Source organism: Anoplophora glabripennis, unplaced genomic scaffold, assembly GCF_000390285.2.
Source record: "Anoplophora glabripennis isolate ALB-LARVAE unplaced genomic scaffold, Agla_2.0 scaffold19, whole genome shotgun sequence".
Lineage (NCBI taxonomy): Eukaryota > Metazoa > Arthropoda > Insecta > Coleoptera > Cerambycidae > Anoplophora > Anoplophora glabripennis.
In genome coordinates, this window is record NW_019416327.1 from 1,053,021 (window position 1) to 1,073,691 (window position 20,671).

Below are 20,671 nucleotides of genomic sequence, written 5' to 3' on the forward strand. Positions count from 1 at the left end.
AAAAAAAATCAAATTTTTCATTTTTACGAACGTTACAGGGTGCTCAGAAATGTAAATTTTGCTCCTTTAAATTTTTCTGAAATTTTGATTAAGCGGTCCGGAAAAACCGTTCGATAGATCGATCTGCCCATTTACGGAGCTTTTGGGGGTACATCGAGGTGTAAAAATTCGTACAAGCATTAGACTCTCCATCGATATTAGCAAAGATGCGGTCGACTTAGCAAAACAAGTCAAAAAGTCACTTTTTTTCACTTTTTTCAAGTTAATGTCGAGGATGAAAGAAAATTTTTTTCTTCCAAGAACGCTACATAGCCTTGTAGGAAATTTATTCGAGATTTCGAAACTGCCCGTCAATTTTCTGTCTGATCATTAGTTGCTGAGATATCGATGGTTAAAGCCAAAAGGATGCTTTTGTATTCGTAGTCGAATATCTCCGGGTCAAATTAACGTAGAGAAAAATTTAAAAAAAGAAATTAAAGCTGAATGAACAGGCTATCAAGTCCATATCATGATTTTTGTGTAAAAAATTTTTCCCAGCCCGTGGACCAAGAAAAAAAACGCAAAAAATTGAAAAAAAATTTTTTTAGTCTTATTTCTTAGAATTTCGCGATGACTGTCGCTCCTAAAAATTTTGAATTCAGAAATCTGGAAACTAGACATTCGGCGCTTAAAAATGCTTTTTTTAAAACCTTGATACGATCATTTTTAACCGAGATACAACATTCTGAAAAATCACTAAAAATTCGAAAAATTTTTTTGCTCCCTTAATTTTTTGCAGAAGTATATTTCGAGTTTTAAAATTTTTTTGCCAATTTGTTGCTCAGAAAAAAAAACGGAATTCGAAGAGGCTGTAAGATATGCATCGAACAGAACATTCAGACCACGGTAAAAAACTAGTACATATCATGTACATATTTCATTATACAAGAACAAATAACACTTCTTTAAATAAAATATCAATTTTAAAGCGATATTTAAGGTCATTTTCACGTTTAACCTTCGTACTTTTAAATTGACTTTTGAAAGATACAAAGTTTGACATAGATTGATGACTTAACTAATTGTTAGTAATTTGTTGTTGTTGACACCAATTCAACACCACTAAATATTTTGGAAATTGGATAAGTGTACTTAATTTTGGTTAATATTTTTACTAAAAATTATGTTTGCATTTTATTCGAAAAATATCAGTTTTTAATAATTATTTTTCAGTTTAAAATAAGTCTTCGACGTAGTTGAATAAAACGAGAATACATAATTCCAAAACTTCATTTCACCAAAAAATATATAATTTTCTTTGTTAGAAACATAATTTTAATGACAAAGGAATAAGCTGAAGAAATATGGCATTAGTCATTTATCTTTATTTGATTTTTTTTCTCATTTTTTGATGCATTCTATTATTATACCAGACAATACTCGGTGTGTCCAATTCGGGACATCCTGTACGTAGTACCTTCAACTGTCTAGGTCTAGACTGAAAATTTTGTATCTATTATTTTCACAGTATCACAATCGAGGGCCTTTCTGTAAATTTTCATCTCGATATTCCTAATCCAAAGACGTCGCTCATATTCTGACATTTATCTCAAATGTAGACCTCTTAAGTGTTGTGATTTTTTTTTATCGGAGCCTTACCTTGTGGAAACGATTAGTCAGTAGGCAATATGGTTAACGAGAGAACAGACCCTCTCGTCGCTAGACGTTCGCTCTAATAGGCACAAAATAGTGGCAGCCCTTGAATGGGGGCCGTACAAGGCAATAACGACGCTCTCGAGGCAAAATCCACCAAACGGCAACCTTTATCTCCCATCCGGGTCAAGGTCCCTTGTGTATCTGCAAGTTATCTCCTCGCGCGTATCCTGAAAAAATTGGACTGCTTGAAAGTCGGTCGTCGTGTGCGAGATCTAACGAAAAAAACGCATCTAAAAGTTTTTGGAATTAATTCCTTCAGGAAGTCGACTTCTAACTTCGTTGCCTTTAAAGATGTCGAGCAAGTAAATTTTCCCAAGGAATACGAATGTTAGGAATCGCTTTTCAAATATGTCTGAGACATGAAATCCATATTTTCTTACAAAGTTTCCTTTATATTTTAAAGTATTTTTCCGAAAACTTTCATAAAATATCATTTTAATTCTGTGTCAGTGTCAAAAAAAAAACAGACTATAGTATGTTTAGAAATGAGAGTAATAAAAGCTCATTATGTATGCAAATCGTAAATAAATGTAGTACTGGTGCTTATATTCAATATTTTTATATTATGTATTTTCCGTATAGATGAGATCTACTTTTAACAAAACTTTGTGCGATCGGACTGTACTAAATTCTAGCAGGTAGCTAATATTTAATACCCAACAATCCGTCTTTGTCTATGCCGCTTCAATTTCTCGGTCCATTTCTCTTATAAGTAAACAATATAAAAACAGCATATCAAAACATGAGGCTACTTTAAGCATCATAACCGGGTTAAAAGGGTTTTTAGTAATTCAAATAAAATTATTCAATATTATTATCAAAATATTTATTTAAATTTAATGAATGAAATGAAAATTCAAATTATGGTGAGTAAATGTAGTGTTGTATAAATGTACAATAAAGAAAATAAAAAAGTAGGTATATTAAAATTCATCCTCTGTTTTGTTTTAATTTAATTTTTAAATTTTTGCAAAAAATTCAATTGAAATTGAATTAATAATCGATTGATTTAATTTTTTTAAAAATCTCTAAATGTGAAAATTTCATTTTTATATCTAAAAAAATGTCGCTCACAAAAACTTAAGTCGAAAAAAAAAGATTATTATTTTCACATATGATGGAAGAAAATCGTTACACATTAATCTATCTATATAAAAAAATACAGGCTATTCGTTGGTAAGCGCCCTATTTTTTTTGTTAATGTTCGTAATAGTCCGAATAAGGTTTTTAGAGAAAGAAAAATTGGAAATTTCTTTTTTCTATGGGATTTTTTTATGAACTGAAGATTCGAACGATGAATATGCGTAATTCTTTTTTTTTTGTAGATGTCTTGGAAAAATTTTATGTAAAAATTCGGGACAATTACAAACGAAAGTCGGAAAATTCAGAAAAATGCAGAATTTATAATTTTATATGCACTGTCGATCATACTGACGATAGAGACATTTGTTTACACATTTCCGATAGCTTTTCACAAATTCAGAAAACGATCACGAACAAATTTATTGAAATTTGGACAGGACAACGTATGTCGGATCAGCTATTTGGGAGAATATCAACGCTACCTATCATTTTAATATCTCCACAGATTTCAGTATACAATCTTTGTTGTGCGATATACTGTATTACTGAGTGGATATTAAAATAATGACGGTAATCTTATTCAGTTCTTGTATCTCGTTATCTTGTCTTGAAAGCCTATGATTATTGGCTTTGTTATTGGTAAAAGTAGAGCGATTTAGTCTTCTATTGAATAAATATACATTAATATGCACTTATTGTCGTTCGGCTTTGTGCCTATTTCACTTTCATGCAAATTTCTGCGAATTCTTGTTTTTTTTTTCGAAATTGCAACAATCTTAATAGGCGTTGCCGAGCAATGAGTCATGTATACCGGCGGGCGCAATAACTTAAACTAGTTTGAGGTATTAATAAAACCGTTTTGTGGCAGGTCCATTTGCATTTTGAATGCAAAACGACCTTTTGGATTAACGACATTGTCCGAGTAAGGAAGCGACGGGCGATTTTAACAGAAATACGGCTTATGAGAAATTATGGTTTAGCGCAAGCTGTGCCATATTTAATCTGGTTGGGCTGACAGTAAAAAGTATATGCCTAGTCTGATATTTATCGCTGGTAGAATAGAAAGGTAGAGTGTAATAACAATTAATGTTTCTGTGTTAGACAGTATGCATGTACCTATTCAGTAAAAAAATGCTACTACTCCATAATAATGGCGGGTCCGGTATTGTTGTTGATTTGTAGGCTAAATAAGGTTTATTTTTATGTTTACAATGCGTTGTAATATACGAGGGTGGTCCCAGAAGTACCCGACCCAACAAAGAAAACACAAACATTTTGGAAAAAATATATATTTATTTTTCAACATAATCTTTCAGCTCTATACACTTTTCCCAGCGATGTTCAATAAGTTCGATACCCTTTTTATAATAAGAACTGTCTTGCTTCTCAAAATAGCCATTAACTGCCGATATCACTTCATCATTGGAAAATCTGTGACCACTGAACCATTTTTTCAAGTTTGGGAACAGAAAATTACCCGAGGGGGCTGAATTTGGCGAATAGGGTGCATAATGTAGCAATTCAAACTTTAATTCATTAATTTTGGTCATTGCAATAACGGATATGTGAGCTGGTGCATTGTTCTCCATTTTCACAAATTCACTGAAAATGTTCACTATTGATGGCTGTCAAACAAATACTAAACAACATGGCGTCTTCAGACTTGAAACATATGCTTTATAGATTGTGTACTTTCTAATAGTGATATTTTTCAAACAACTACCGCCATCTCTAGGTCAGGCCGGGTACTTCTGGGACAACCGTTGTTCAGAGCCTTCATAAATGTTTACAAGCCACGTAATTTCGTTTGTTACTGAATTTTAGTTCCTTCTTGTTGGTAATTAATTTTCTGTAAATTAAAAGTTAATAAAACAATAAGATCAAAGAATACATTAAAACACAATGTTCTGTTTTACCGGCTGTGGTTGGTGTAATTTGTCGAGGTACTATTCAACCAATCAGTGATCGCATTATCTTGAGCGTAGACATAACGGTTTATCATTGTTCATTGTAACCGAGTCATTAATATTGATTACGCCAAGATCTAGGGAAATTTACTGTTACTGGTATAGTTTTTCCGAAATCAATTGAAGAACCTATAATTTCAAGGTATGTACCAGGCTCGGTCGCTAAGCAGCAACTCGGCATTGAAATATTTGAAAAACTTGTTCCTATATTTATTTAGCCATACCCATATATAGGTCTGGTCGAACTAAACGTGCAGATGGTAGAAATGTATACGACCCGTAGAAGAATGCGAGCGCGGCCAAAGGAAAACGAGCACAGTTTTATTGGGCTTCTGGGCAATAAATCACAGCAGGTGACAAGTGGTTCATAAATTGCCCAGCAGTGCAATGCACTAGTGCGGAATTTGGTGTGAATCAGACAATTTTAATTTATTATAGGCACCTTCTATCAATCATTCATATTACAATTGCGAAAGGGATAAATAAGAGGGATATTTTGTTTACTAATATGTATTATCACAACATGGCATTTTGGAGGCCTTTTGAAACGGAAGAAAACAAAATTTACCACCGATATAATAAAATTGTTTGAGGACATAAATAATTAAAATATGTTGTTGGCCAAATGAACATATAATAGAAATTTTCTACACATTATCTGCAAATTGTTATAATTTTTTACCTTTACCAGAAAATTTTTTTAGGGAGGCCTATGAAACTCATTAAATTTTATTACCAGACGTTTTTTTGTATGTTCAACTGACTTCGGAAGGACTATACCAAATTGTGAAGGCTCTGTACCACGAACGATATAAGAGATCACTACCAAATTTTAGGAAAAACGCTGCTACTATGACTACTCGTAATACTAATTGGTTCACAAAGCAAAAACTTCTCGTTAACTTATACATATATTTTGTTTCTTTGTTTAATTTATTCAATCGAAGTCAAGAGTTTATAATTCCATAGGCCGTTATTCTGACACTTTTTCTATCGAAAAGTCCTCCTGCATCTTGTTTAAGCCTATTGGCCATTTCCTCGTTAGTATTTAGCGGTTTCTTCCTTTTATTGCACGTATTGGTTTTAAAAGACAGTTGGTGTGTTTATCAATGGCTAGGAGGTCTGATGTGTATATTAGGTACAAAACTGGCCCTAGAACATTACCCTGCGGATCACTAAATTTTAACATGTTGAGATTGTGAAGATTTGTAGTAAACCTTTGTTCTAAAATATCTATCTATCAGGTATGACTTATTTAGAAAGTAATCAGGAAGATCTTGTAAAACGCTGAAGATACTTGTCTCATTTACTGTATAATTCAATAGGTAGGTACCATGGCTATCTCCTACCATTTTTTGTGTAAAAAATAGAGATGAAAATTAGGAATCTTTCAGGGGAAAAATTCCAACGAATTCGTACTCAAGTGACTTTTCAACAGACATCAATTTTTGTGGTACCACAATAATATACAACTTGTTTCATATAATCAATAGGTTTTTAATTATCAATTCATATGTTTAAACACAATTTTTAGTCTTGGCATAATTATAGTTACAAATTAAACTAAAAAATTAGAAAAAATTATACATTTATGTTTCATGTCGGCCTAAAGCAAGAATGCAATGTAATTTTTTCACTTAAAAATCTTTAATTTCTCTCCAAAGTGGTGCGAGACATAATTCCGCATGTTCTATTATTCCTTAATCAAAACACCGTGTATTTATTTTCAATAATTTATTTATCACCTTTATAAAACAGTTGAACTACATTTACCAGACAGTACTTTTTGCTCGATATCCATGATGTTTATTACTTTGTTTATCTAACCATTTCGAGTTTTTTTGTCTATCCAAATTGATGTACGGTCTATTTTTTCCGTTATATCTCATCTACAATCTTTTTTATTTTTGTTTTTTTTTTTTGTTAGTTGAATGCACCACTAAGAAAGTTCTATATGGAGACGAAAATATAGATATATTTTTTATGTAACGTTCTTTTTATTAAATTTAGAATGAGGATTTTTGTTAAGATTGACCAGGATTTTAAATATTTTATGCCTTAAGCATATGAAGAATGAGTCACTCACACTTACATTTTTCTTTAATCATGTTAACGCTTTATGGATCTAACAAGGAAACAGTTTCATATATGTATAAATGCATACAATAGGTTTTTTTTTATTTGGCAGTTAATTTCCGTCCACTGTTACATAATTAAACAGTTTGTGCAATTAATTTAAACTGTTACTAAATAAGTCGATTTGAGAAAGTTAAATCTACCATTTAATATTTTTTATTTAAATTTTTTAACTTCATTTGCAATTCAAAAGTTTAGCGAAATCCTCTCTGCAATTCTGTTTCGAATTATTAACTATTCGCTTTAAACTAAATTATTCTCTCGACAGCTTTTTGATATAATAACCAGTACGTTTACCATTACGAAAAATGGCATCAAGCATCGAACCCTAAAAGAAAGAAAAAAAAACGTTACCTGTTATGTGCAATAAAGTGGTGAAAGTGTACCCAAAAGGAAAACCTGTGATACACCCTTATATGATATAAGTATATTGTATGGTGATTTCCGCTCAAGTGATATAATAAAGTGCCGTAAAAAGATCCGCTTAAAAATGGTGTCGTACGCCGTCCATTATGAGCTCAGCCGCAACCAGGACAGCGTCCTGCAGGAATTCTCCAGGATGAGGATAGAGGCGCACAGGGAACAGCCGGTATTGTATGTTGCGATGGCGACATGGATACCGAAGTGCAACATGTACCATCAGAATAAGTATGTCAAAGACGCGAATAATGTTATCTCCTCGCAATGACTCGTTTTTTTTATCCGACAGTGTCGATTGGTTTATGGTTCTGATTTATCTCATTTTTATGGAAATTCCATTTAATTACAAAATTCGCGGCCTTTTCTGTCTTGGCGATACAGTATGTTACACAATTTAATCAGCTTTTTATAATGTTCCCTCAAATTTGTCAATTCGAAACATTTGCATTAAGTACAAAAACAAACTAATAAGGGAGTAAAATGATAGTGAATATCACTGATTTTTTTCTAGAACAACCTTGATTTATTACTGCACTTAATATTGTGCTCAAGTAAATTCTCCTGACCTCCTTGAGAAAAAAAATTAGAACACCTTAATTTTCGAAACGTCCTGTGTGTCCCCATATCTGTAAATTCAAACCGAATTATATTGTTAAACTTCCATATTTAGAAAGCAACGTAATGTCATATGTTACGAAATGTAAACGTAAAACAAAAACCGAATTAGAGAAAGCTACACAAAGGTTTGTCCACCGATAATTTGTAATTTTTATTACTTCCTCGTTCGAACTATTTTGCAATTCAACAGATCTGTTTCAGTAGTTGTACAATTTTATTTTTTTTTGCGTATTAGCCCCAGTAATTAAATGGAATATGCCAAGGCGTTCATGTTTTTGTTTTTGTCACATTTATTAATATAAATGGTTGTGCCTGATTTGGTCACATTTTTCTGTTTTAAGGAGCAAATAAACTTACGCCTGACTCTTACTTTAGACGTTTATTACTTTACGACATTTTTATTTATTCTGTATATGGTTATTATAGAGTTTTATGCATGACTTGTATTTTCAGCTAGAAACAAGAATCTGATATACGAGCGGGTAATGTAATATTAATAAATTTACTATTTCTTAATTTTCCTAACTGTAAATGGTTTTGTTTCAGGCTAAATATATCTCCGATTTATGGTTGAACAAGCAATCGATAATTGTTTATTGTTGCTTAATATGGTATTAATGCGTATTGTTCATAACGTGGCGCCCCAGATAATTTAATAGTACTTGTAGTTGTACAAGAATTATTTTCGGACATTTTCTTTTTGATTTTAACCTCGAAAGTGTTTATATTTTCTATAAAGCAAATTCTCAACATATTTCAATAAGACATTTTAAAAGTGGTTTACCAATATGTTGGTATTTTTATGTATGTATTAATTATATTTTTTCAGGTCAACTGCTAGCAATAGTAATTTTATGTGAGAATTGTTGTGTTCAAGCCAAATGATCCTGATCTTATTGTGAATGTAGTGTTAAGAAATTACCTAATAATAGCGCTAATGCAGAATCTTTTAATCCAGTAGGTTATCAATTCCAACCTTAGACCGAAATAGACTAAATAATAGGTGTACCCCTCTACAAGGTAGGTAGATATATAACGTTAGGTTTCGGTGTAAAAAGTTATTAACCACATATTCCTATATTTTATACTAAGTGTTTTTAAGGTTATATTTTGGTCTCTGGCAGGAGCTGATGACTTACGGATCTCGAGGTGAAACGCAACTATATCAAAACTGTTTTTTCCAGTTCCACCCTTGAATTTCAAGATACAGAAAATCATCTTGTCCAATCGCTTGAGCAACAAGTTGAATCTCCAATGAAACATCTAGAAACGGTGGAAGACGGTAAGAAAAATGGTGACGAAACAAATGGTGAAGAAAACGGAACTCATTTATCAACTAAAAATGAAGCAGAAGAGCTCTCTAATGATGATTCGGTTTCATCGTTTCCAAAAAGTTCAGAAAACACATCTGAGAAGACTGAAGCATCTAAAGAAACGACGGAACCTATACAAAATGTCTCATCAGAAACAGACAAAATGGAGACTTCTGAGGTGGATACCGATAATCAAAGTAAGAAAGAAGGTATCATCACCTTGGAAGATTCAGATGACCAAACAGAACCAAGCAAAGAAGGATCCACCACATTTAAGAATAGTCTTGAAATAACTCCTAAAAAAGTGTTGTCTCCAAAACAGGTCCAGAAAAAACTGGAGTTAGAAAAGAAGCGTCAACAGAGACAGATGGAGAAAGAAGAAAAAGAGAAAAAAAAGCAAGAAGAAAAAGAACGTATCAAACAAGAGAAATTGAAAAAGAAGGAAGAAAAACTAAAGGAACAGGAACAGAAACAAAAAGAAAGGGAATTGAAAGAGGAGCAGAAGAAGAAAGAGAAAGAGGAAAAGGAGGAACTGAAACGAAAGGAGCGGGAAGAAAAGGAACACAAGAGAAAAGAAAAAGAGGAAAAGGAAGAACAGAAACGTAAAGAACGAGAACAAGAGAAGTTGAAAAAGCAACACGAAATTGAAGAAAAGAATAAAGAGAAACAGAAAGAAGAGGAATTAAAGCAAAAAACCGCAGCGGCATTTGTGAACTTCTTTGTCCCTAAAAAATCTGATTTGCAAGAAGACAAGAAAACTAAGGTAACACAGTCACTGGCATTTATGGAATTTGAAGTTAAATCAGACATGAAACTGCCACCTGCTAGGCGAAATCCTCTATCTGAAACTGAAAAGGAAATTTTAGAGCGGTATATCGAAAATCAAATCGACGGGGCGTCATATATTGAAGACTTGAAGTCCGGGAAACAAATAGGTAAAAGCGACAAAACGTGGCCCTTTGAAGAATCTGAAGATGATGACATTGCTATTATTGAAGACGAGGGAAATTTGGGTGAAACGATTTGTGAGGATAAATCAAAATTACGGAAGTTTAGAGCGAAATTCCTTAAATTTCATGATAATCGTCGACCTGCTTATTTTGGAACGTGGAGGAAGAAGAGCTCACACGTTAAGCCCAGAAAACCATTTGGTACCGATGGGGAAATCTTTAACTACGAAGAAGATTCAGATGACGATTGGGAAGAAGAAGAACAAGGTGAATCGCTTAATGGTTCAGAAGATGAAGCCGACAAGGAAAATGAAGATGAGAAAGACGATTATGAAGTTGACAACGAATTTTTTGTGCCTCATGGACATTTAAGTGAAGATGAAATTGATGATGAAGAATCGGCGAGACTGTCACCTGAATCTTTAAAACAAAAATTAAAGTTACTGAAAGACGAGTTCGACCAAGATATGCAATTGAAAACGCACAAGTTGAAACCGAGATCTATTGGTTGTATTTGGTATAATAAAGATGGAAGCAACGTTGAAGAAGCCATTAACAGATACTTACAACCATTAGCAATGATCACCAACGGTCAGATACAAATTAAAACGAGAAGTGAAATATTTCTTTATAATAGTGGGAAGAAAAATAAACCTTTGAAGGAATTAAACCCCGAACACATTCCATTGTTTCTCAAAGTAGTACATGGAAACTCCAATAACAAACGTGTACTAATAGAGCAGTTTATGACATACATGGCCAACAACGGCTTCACCGTTGACATTAGTAAAGCTACATTGTTGAAAAGTTTAAAAGTCCTCGCTACTTGGAGGAAGTGTAAGGATAATGGGCCGTTAAAAAATAAGTTCTGTTGGCTCGTTAATGAAGATATTGTTAAGAAATATAATGTTAGTTTAAGTTCTTCAAATAATTCGGAAAGTGATAAAAAATAAGCTTTACCTTAGTTGAGTTTTATAAGTGTATTTTAATGCTTACTTTGAATAAACAATTTTTATATAAACGTTTCTTCTTCCTCTTCCTAGTCTTACTAGATTAAAAACGAACCAGCAATATCATTACGCTTTTCATATTTAAATTTAAATCTTTAAGGATACGTAATCCAGAATAAGTAATGCAAGATCAGATAAATAAATTTCAAAATTATTCTGAAAAAGCAAAATTGAAGTAACTCCATTATTGAAGACTTGATTTTTATAAATATGGACAATATTTTAATACATTTTCATTTTAAATTTTAAAGTTTTTTGTTTGTCAAACGTAAAGTTTATTTGCAGGATGATTAATATTTAGTGTTTACGAATGTACCCAAGCTTTGTACAAAATTTCAAACTGAGACCATGTCAGGCTGAGTGTGTATTTTAAAATAGAGACAAATAGAAAACAGATATCTCTTTACAGTAGTCAGAGAGCTCATAGGTCCCGACAATACGAGCGAGGCTCGAGCGCGGAACGCCGTTACAAACGCAGCCATCGGAGATCGCCCACCTCCAAGAAACACCGCCATCGCCACGATAGGACCGACTCCAGGAGGAAGCACAGCCGGAGATCTTACTCCACTGATCAGGTCAGTATTTTATCTTTCCCACATCCTTTCCCGGTTGGGTGGTAAGACCAGGAACGGTAAGAAAATATTCTCATATATATATTTTTGTATACTTACAATGTTCCCACTGTTGGGCCATCACCGGTTGCGAATGTGTATCGTATTTGCTGTTTCTGTGCAATAATTCATTTTCAGTCGTTTGTAGTGTACGTAAGGATACATAAAATATTACCTTAACAATGGATTGTTACAATTAAAAAATATTTTAAACAAATTAGAATTTCCCAGGTAAATTGAAACATAATTCATCCTTGTTTTGTTTAATAACGTCTTTTAACACGCTTTCCCATAGCGTTTCGTTAATAATTCTTTACACAAATATTAATATGATTAATATTAATTTATTTTACGCCGAGCTTATTTATTGTAATGTCTCTAATCAAAATTTAAAATTAAACGTATATCGCCGTTCTGTTTGCATTACAAACAGTACAAAATTATACACGGTGGACCGTCTTCCAATCCCACCATTAGCATCTCGTAAAGTGTAAGAGATAGAAAGTACAGGCCGACGATTCTTTACGTACACGTCATTAAGCGTAATTGTATGAACTAAGATTAAAAAAAGAATTCAAATGACTAAATGTGTTCATGAATTACTGTCCCTTTAAGAAATAATATTTCATTTGTATAATGAAAATTTGTTTTGTAATTTTTTGCATCATAACAACACTTTAAAATCGTATTGAAAAGTTATTTGAAAATTAATAAAGAATCTTTGACAGAACGGACATAACCTCAATTATTATCGTTCCTTTGATATGGGCATGATATGTCGGAAAATGATTTTGAAGTGGTTGACAGGTGACAGCACAGAGGACGGTGGTAGAAGTTGCAGGAAACGACGCTAATCAAATACATATCTGCAATTTAATTGCACGATAAACGACGATATATCTGTCTCTGTTTCATTCATCATACACAATAACCACTGCCGGAACTAGCATCAACCGCACAACACATGAAGGTGATTGCTTGTCTTTTTTTATTAACTACTCCTAGCTACGTTGATCGATTATTATTGAGCTTTTGTCTTACCTACCTGTGCATGGTCATGACGTGAATGTAAAGAATCCCAACTGTATGTTTAGTATAACGTTTATAATCAAAATTTAGAATTAAATGTATATCGCCATTCTATTTACATTTCAAATAATACAACCATATACTAGACCGTCTTTCATTTCCCGCCATTGACACCTCGCAAACCATAAGAGGTATAAAGTAGATTAAGTTAGAAAAAAGTGACATTTCTTCGTGCATTTTAAAGACAAAACAAACAGATTTGAGGTATTTGCCGCGGTTCCTGAAATATGTTGAAAAAAAATCTGATATTAAAATTTATATGCCTGCAGTTAAAGTTATTCAACTTGTTTCTTATGGAAGCTGTATTGGATTTTTGAATACAGTTTATTACAGCTATGATTTTTTTTTGTTTTTCTGAAAATAATTTATTTGTTTCTACACATAACGCTGTGGATTCAAATTTATAGAAGTTATCACAAATAAAGTAATTGTAACCATTAGTTTTTCATTCAATTTTTTTCTAATTCAGCAAACGGTTTCCGAGGTGCAAGTGGTGGGAAATTGAAAATAGTCCACCCTGTATGCAGTTTGTATATAGACACGCACCTAGGATCGTTTATTTTTAATTCCTTTCCGCGTGCCTGATATAATTCATTTGTTTCCAGCGCTGCTCGTATTTTAATTCGATAATTAAAAATGTGCAAGGGATTAATATCTTTGTTATTTTTTCATGATCTCCCCCCACTGTGACCCAGATAAATTAATCATTTAACTTTATTTGTTCAAGGAGATATGTTGAGACGTATTTAAAAATTGATGCTAAATTTAGTTATTCCATATGTTTCTTTTGTTTGTGTTTGTTGCCTCCGCGACGCCATCCCAAAGCGTAATCTGCATTTGCATTGAAAAACAATGTTTAAAAAGATGTTAATTTTAACTATTTCTTGAACAGTCGCCGCCTATTTAACGTTAGCGTTATTGACCTTGACCTAACCGATTGATTATTTTTGTATCAACCAATTGAACTAATGGAATTAGATAAAACGAAATGTGAAAAATAAACTGTTTTTTTTTTTTCGCTCGCCGATTGATAACCGTTGCCAATAAAGTGGGAGAAAGTCATGTCTGGCCGGTATTAACTTATCCGTAATTATTAGATGGTGGTTGAATCTTGATCTATTTCCGTCACCGCGATGTCTATTTTCGAATTCAACTTGCCGATGTGTAAAATCGGCACACAGTTAAACGAGTGCCTCTACAGAGAGAGGAACAGGCCTACATAATGGCCGGCACCTTGTGCCACGACCAGTGGCCACCACGTTAAAAAAAAAGTCGAATTGGAGGAAACGCAATGGCCGACTGGACCATGGCAGAGCGCAAGGCCGCGGCCCGGATTTTCGCTCAGGCCCTGCCGTCGCTACCGCCGCAGAGGCCGCCGTCGAAACCCATGGCTGTGATAAACTCCTCTTGGTGGCCTGTGGTGGACGTGGGACCTCCGAAGGAGACGTCGCCGCCTCATGCGGGCCGGCCCTACGAAACCGACGACGAATCGTTCGACGATTCGTGTTCACCCACCGACGAGGTTGTTCCATTGCATTGCTGCATTGTGTTTACTAAAAAGTGCATGTTCGTTTTATTTCTAACCCCGCTTTGAACGGCCGCCGGCCAGATTCACAGATTTTTCGCGTTCATACTGCGAGTCGATCGAAGTGCACGGAAAAATATTAGTTTAGCGAATAAAGATTAATAGACTGCGAGGTGGAACACGGCACATCCTCTGCAGAAATATTGCGTGACAAGTCGAGGAGACGTTACATTTGCCAGTATTATTAGAAACACGCGAACGAGGATGCCTTGATTTGTGTCCGCAATCTCCAACGTTCGCCGTGCCTCTCCCGCTACAATTCACCACCCGTAAAGAAGAAAAACAATGAAAGTGGAGCAATGTTAGTGCATCCTAGATTAATAAACTTCAAATATGAATTTGGTTGGTTGTTGTCGCTGAGACGCGGCTCGTTGTGCAATAATCTGCGGGTGTTTGTAAACGATGTCCTTTTTTTATGTGGGAATAATAGTAACGCTTGTGGTCTGAAGTGCGTTAGAACGTTCACATTACACATGTGCTAAAAGTGTCTTATCGCGACCTCTTATCATAGTTGTTGATACATATTCTAAATAAAACTTTATTGCTTCTTATTCCGAATCAGTAGTTGGAAATGAAAACGAAGCCGCACAATAAGAAAACCCAACGGAATAGTGGACACTTTTTGAAGGTGGTGAAGAGGCTCTTCAGGTTTCTCCTTAGGGTTAGTTCAGTGGTTGTTTTTAATTAGAAATTTAGACGCCTTAGATCGCACATTGTGGCTGTAGGAACTGTAGGAAGACACGCATTTGTTGACGTTAACTTTGTTTTCAAATTCCGTCCAAATGTATCAAAATAACTAACTGCGCGAGTAGTTTCTCACCTCGGTGGAAAGTATAAAATTTATATAACTAAACTTTAGTGCGCGACCGATGGTAAGCGTATGGCGTGCGAGCTTGTTTCGTTAGATATTTTTAGTTTGGCAGTTTTTAGCAGGGCAGGGGCGATCAAACGACGACGGTGACTGCGGCGAACGTGTATGTGATCTTCAGTTGTATCCCGGGTAGTCATTGCTGCACGTCAGTACCGTTGCAACTCCTTGTGCAATTTCCGTGGCGATCGGTGGTGAGCGGCAAAAAGGGCATGCCACATACCAATGTACGGTTCTGGATTGTCGTATAGTCGCTACCGACCAGCCTATGACGATACCGATCGGTTCGCGATCCGCAGTCCCGGGGATTCGTCGTGGAGCCACCACACGTCGTCTCCCTGGGCCACTCGACCTTCGTCCACCACCACCGGAACGGGAAAAGCGCACGTAAATAATAATAGACGACTCGCAAATGACTACTCCATGGCCAACTCGACCCACACAAATACCCCTGCTGGTCGGAGAACGAGGTACTCGCGCTCGTCCACCACAAGTGTCGCGCAACTTTTGAGTGACTCGTGTACTAGCCTGCTTCAAAAGCTCACCACTAAGGTGCGAGGTCCATCGGCGACCGTTGAAAGGCAATTGGGAACGAACTCGCTGCAGTATTCATCAGGTGTGCACCGCCCAAATCCTCTTACGACTAGCAAAAGTTCCACGGTAGTACCTAACCTCGGCGCTCCGACCAGAACAAAATTCGAAGATAAGTACTCCTCTGTCTTGGACAGGATTTATAGAAGAAAAGATCCAGAAAGAACCCTAGAACCCTCAGTTGGAAGAACTCTTGCTAAAAGTTCTACGACCGCCAACGTACTGCTCTCCGAAAAAGCCTATCCGTATGTCAGTAACAATGTCGCACACAGAGAGAAAACTCCTTTTCGAAGTGAAGGAAAGTCGTTGCAAAGTAAACGGCAATATCCCGAACCGCAGTACACCTACCTGGACAGGGATTCGGCGTATCGCGTTCGACACAGATCAAATCATTCCGAACTCAGGCCACGAAGATCCTCAAAACCACATAGGACTGGAAAAAGTGAAATAAGTGATAGGAAACCGACCACCAACCTGAAATTATGTCCGGTGGAAATAAAGATGCACGACGAGCCTCCGGCTTCTGTACACGCGCCACCGGCAAAGAAGAAAAGCCCCAGTCCTGCAGCACCCCCAGCTGTCGACGAGGAAGTGACCCCAACCCCTTCAGCGCCGGACAGCATCCTCGAAAGAGAGGCGAAAAGGAAAGAAATCCAAAGTCTGATTATGAAATACTCGGCGTTAGACGAGGCTTATAACAAAACTTCTGATTCGAGTGGTGCGAAAAGCGCGAGTACCGCCGTTACGGCTCCTACCACCAGCGTGGCGGCGGCCATTGCTCAGAAATACTACCCTAATCTGGTCGCGGCTGTAAGTAAAGCAAGCCGTGTTGTGTGATCTTTTACCCCGGTACCGTAACTAACAAAGAGTGACGCTTATAATTCCGGCAATTTTTTAACCAAAGAACGTGTGCCACAACCTTAACAATTGTGTAAGTCTCGACATACCGGTGTTTTTATTTTTATTAATTTTATTTTTGTAAATATATATTTTTTTTCTCAATGTTCTATGCCTGTGCTGCGGATTCCTTAAAATGAGATCAAGCGAAATTGAAAACAAACATCTGAAGGTCGTAAATTTAGTGACTGATCCTTGGTAAAAATAAACTTGGATGAAATACATATATCTGTCGTTTATACAGGTTACCGAGAAAGACAGGGCACATATTTAAAATAATGTAAAAATAGATCATTAAAGTAACAAATACACCTCGCATGATTATTTAGAAATTTTTATTGAAATTTCACCGTACACAGGGCGCAAAAGAGAATAGTTTTCGTTTCTGAACGGATTATTTTTTTATTCGTGCTGTCATCTGTTATTAAAATACCCCAGTTTATTGTACAAATATAAAAACTTGCATGTAACAGTAATAACAATGCACAAATCAGTGACAAAAAGAACAAAATTAGTACCTAACAAAGAAAATCAATGAATACTTCTAACAGCTTTACATCGATGAATATATTTCAATTGATAACAGACATAGTGATGTGATTCAAAAACAATTTATTTGAAAGAACTGGGACTGCAGTGTGATTCAAGTTTTAGAAAATTTAAACTTCTTCTTTCTTGTACCGATTAGTATTTTGGCTTTGTCACCGAAGAATAGATCTATAATTTAAAAAATCAGATCAGTAATTCGTAAAAAAAGCAACTCTCAAGTTGAGACCCACTTTATTTTTTGTGAGGTACACAGCTAAATGTAAATGTTTTAAGTATTTTTATAATCAAAATTAATTATGTATGCTATATCAAAAATTATTAATTGCATAAAATATTTCACAGAAATATCTAATTTGTGCCTCTTAGATTTTGAATAGTTTGTTGTTTGTGGGTTATAGGACATTTTAAAATTATACTAGTGTTGTTAACTAATTCAGAATGTGAACAAAGATTTCAATACTTGAGGTTAACAATGCGCCAGAAAATGCTATTATGTGCTCTATCTTTACGTACAATAACCTTAGTTTTGAGGAATTCTGGTTAAACTTTTTTTTCTGTTTATAAAAATGAACAATTCGCGTAATTTAACAAACAACTCATCATTTTAGGGATGTCAACAGAGACATTTTTCTGAAGGCTATAATAATTACTCTAAACAGTTTGGCAACTGCTTTAGAAACGTTGCATCCTTTAAAAAAGATACATAACCGCATTCCTAAAGTTGTTGCTTTATAATCGTTGTATTTAATGTAGTTTAAGACAGCACAGAAACAGCAAGAAGGTATATTCGGGACGTGGAGGTGGCCTCATTATATTTTTCAATACCTGTTAGATTATATACCAAAGTCCCCATCCCCCATTATATACCTTCATCTGTTAATATGTTCTGGTGCATATATTTGTATGTACCATTAAAGAGAATGATTGTTGATTTGGCAATCCGTTTGCCCTTTCCTCTGTCTGCTTATTGGGCCACATCTACCCATTGTATTGGCGCCACTGATTGTCTTTGGGGATCCCGCACAATGCCGAATCTATGACGACCTGACGTGACCTGATCCATACCATCGCTGGGCTGACCACTCGCTCGCTGGCTGCTGTTGTCGGTGCCGTTTCCGGATGGTTCGGGGTTAGCAGAGCTCACGTGCCCCTTCGGTGGAAGATGATGAAGAGGGACACCTCATATACAGATCGGGGGACATTCTACAAGAACGATGTTCGTGAATACTACACTTTGTTACACTTAGCAATATTTGGATAAGTCTTACTCTCTCAAATATCCCACAAATATTCCCCATTCCAATTTTTGTATTTATATAGTTCATTCATTATGTGACCTTTCTTTTCAGCAGGGGCGGCACACGTTGCTCCCCTCATTCTCTAAATTATTATTGCCAATTCCGCAAATCTACTATTTAAATTATCAGTGACACTCTCCCATTCTTGCCATTTATCAAAATAGTAGATTTGTTTGAGTTATCACATAAAAAATCACTGAACCTGTACTATGAAATTAAGAAAATGCCGAGCATTTCCATTTTTTAGTTCAGTCAACTATAAAATATTTTTTGCATGCCATTATCATACTTCGTTATTTGTTATTTTCTTCAGGCGGATTGAAGCATAATGAAGATGTAATTCATTATTTTAGAAGTAATGTTTTCTGTCTTAATGAAGGTTAAGATGCAACCAATTTAGAAGCATAATTGGTCCCTGATATCTCATTTATTTATGCTGTAGAAGTAATTATCATATTATAATACTCTTTAAAATATACACTCTAATTGAGTAATTAACAAAGTAAATATAATTGTGGTTGTAGCTACCTACATACAATTCAGTACGTACATTTTTAAAAGTGGCACAAATATACTTGAAAATAGTTCAAATAGAATAGGACTAAGTATATTGTTTTGACATACTTGAAGATTTTTTACATTTAATTTTTTAAAATCAAAACTTAATTTTTTATCATTTTTTTCATTTTATTTGAAATTTAAGTATAATTTTTCTCCGTTTAATTTTTTTTTTCTAAAGGACCAGAATTTTTAAAATTAGAAATTTGGAGGATATGTAATACTAATTATTAGTAAAACAATTACAGTTCATTATGCGGCAATCTAATCACTGATAATTACTAATAAGTCCTGATGTTGCATTGCAGATAAAATACTTGGCACTCTCGGCGAAGGTACTTTTGGCAAAGTAGTCAAAGTGAAGGATTTAGAAATGTAAGTATAGCAAAGTATAACGTTATTTTTAACTAAAATCAACAATATTTCGCCTACTCGCGCTAAAATATCCGCCAAGATAGTATCCGATAAAAAAAGGTAAAAACATATTCTTGGCCGTCCAAAATGCTAACCTGTTTTAAATACGTAAGCAGGCAGCTTTAAATTAGATTAAAGAAAATATTGACAAGGATATGTAATGCATTATGCATAAAGAGCTCTTCGATAAGTTCACTTAATTTTTTGGAATATGGTAAATGACAAGTATCAAACATTACATTAGTGACATCACATAAACTTAGCCACCAGCGTGAAAGTTGGTATCCTTAAACCACATTTTAAATCCTTAAATTAACTAATTTTTTTGTCTCTTGTTCTTAAAGCGCGCGTACTATACGTACCTATGTACAAGGTGGGCCAAGTTCGACACTATCACCGAGTTTCACTTGTTTTTCGAAAAAAGTAACTAAGGCGTCACAGACTCGATTTTCTAATAAAAAAAAAAATTACAAAAGCCGAATTTTGATATCTTGATTCGTTTGAGATATATTGCGTTTTACAATTTTTTGACCGTTTTCTGTAATGCTCTAAAACTTTTTTGTTAAGATGTTGGTTTTATAAGCTTTTATAGTAAAATTCAGTGGCGTAAGCTGTATTATTCTGTAACTTCCGGTATTTCGGTTATAACACAAACCTTTATTCTTTTAAATGGAAAAACGTATACATTATATTATTTACATATATTTTGGGCCATAAACGCGAAACAAAAAAATATTTTGTAATTAGTCTTTCTTGAAACAATTCAGTTTTTCATCGATACATTAAATATGTCCATGTCACCTTTGATTGTCAAGAAATAGTTAAATAACATAAACAAATATTTTTAGCAGATTTTAAGAATTTGAACACATCTAGGGTTCCATTTAAAGGAGTAATAGTTTCCGTTATAACTGAAAATATTTCTATATTAAATATTTTCATAAACAAAAAAATTACGGGACATCATAAAAAAACGGTCAAAATTGAAAAACGCCCTGTATATCTTAAATGAAACGAGA

The 20,671-nt window shown here is 34.6% G+C and overlaps 1 protein-coding gene across 3 annotated transcripts in view; it reads left to right on the forward strand.

Moving 5' to 3' along the window:
• The window catches only part of LOC108914845 (chromatin assembly factor 1 subunit A), a 76,610-nt gene that overhangs the window by 42,120 nt on the left and 13,819 nt on the right, over positions 1-20,671 (forward strand). The window contains exons 1-3 of one of the 3 annotated variants that reach the window (XM_018720766.1): positions 15,179-16,746; positions 18,517-18,598; positions 19,547-19,613. In XM_018720766.1, the coding sequence (XP_018576282.1) occupies positions 15,571-16,746; positions 18,517-18,598; positions 19,547-19,613 (1,325 nt within the window). In that variant the 5' untranslated portion in view covers positions 15,179-15,570. Of the gene's footprint in view, positions 1-9,103; positions 16,747-18,516; positions 18,599-19,546; positions 19,614-20,671 lie in introns of those variants that run through there. The other 2 variants (XM_018720773.1, XM_018720758.1) reach the window with 2 other exon arrangements.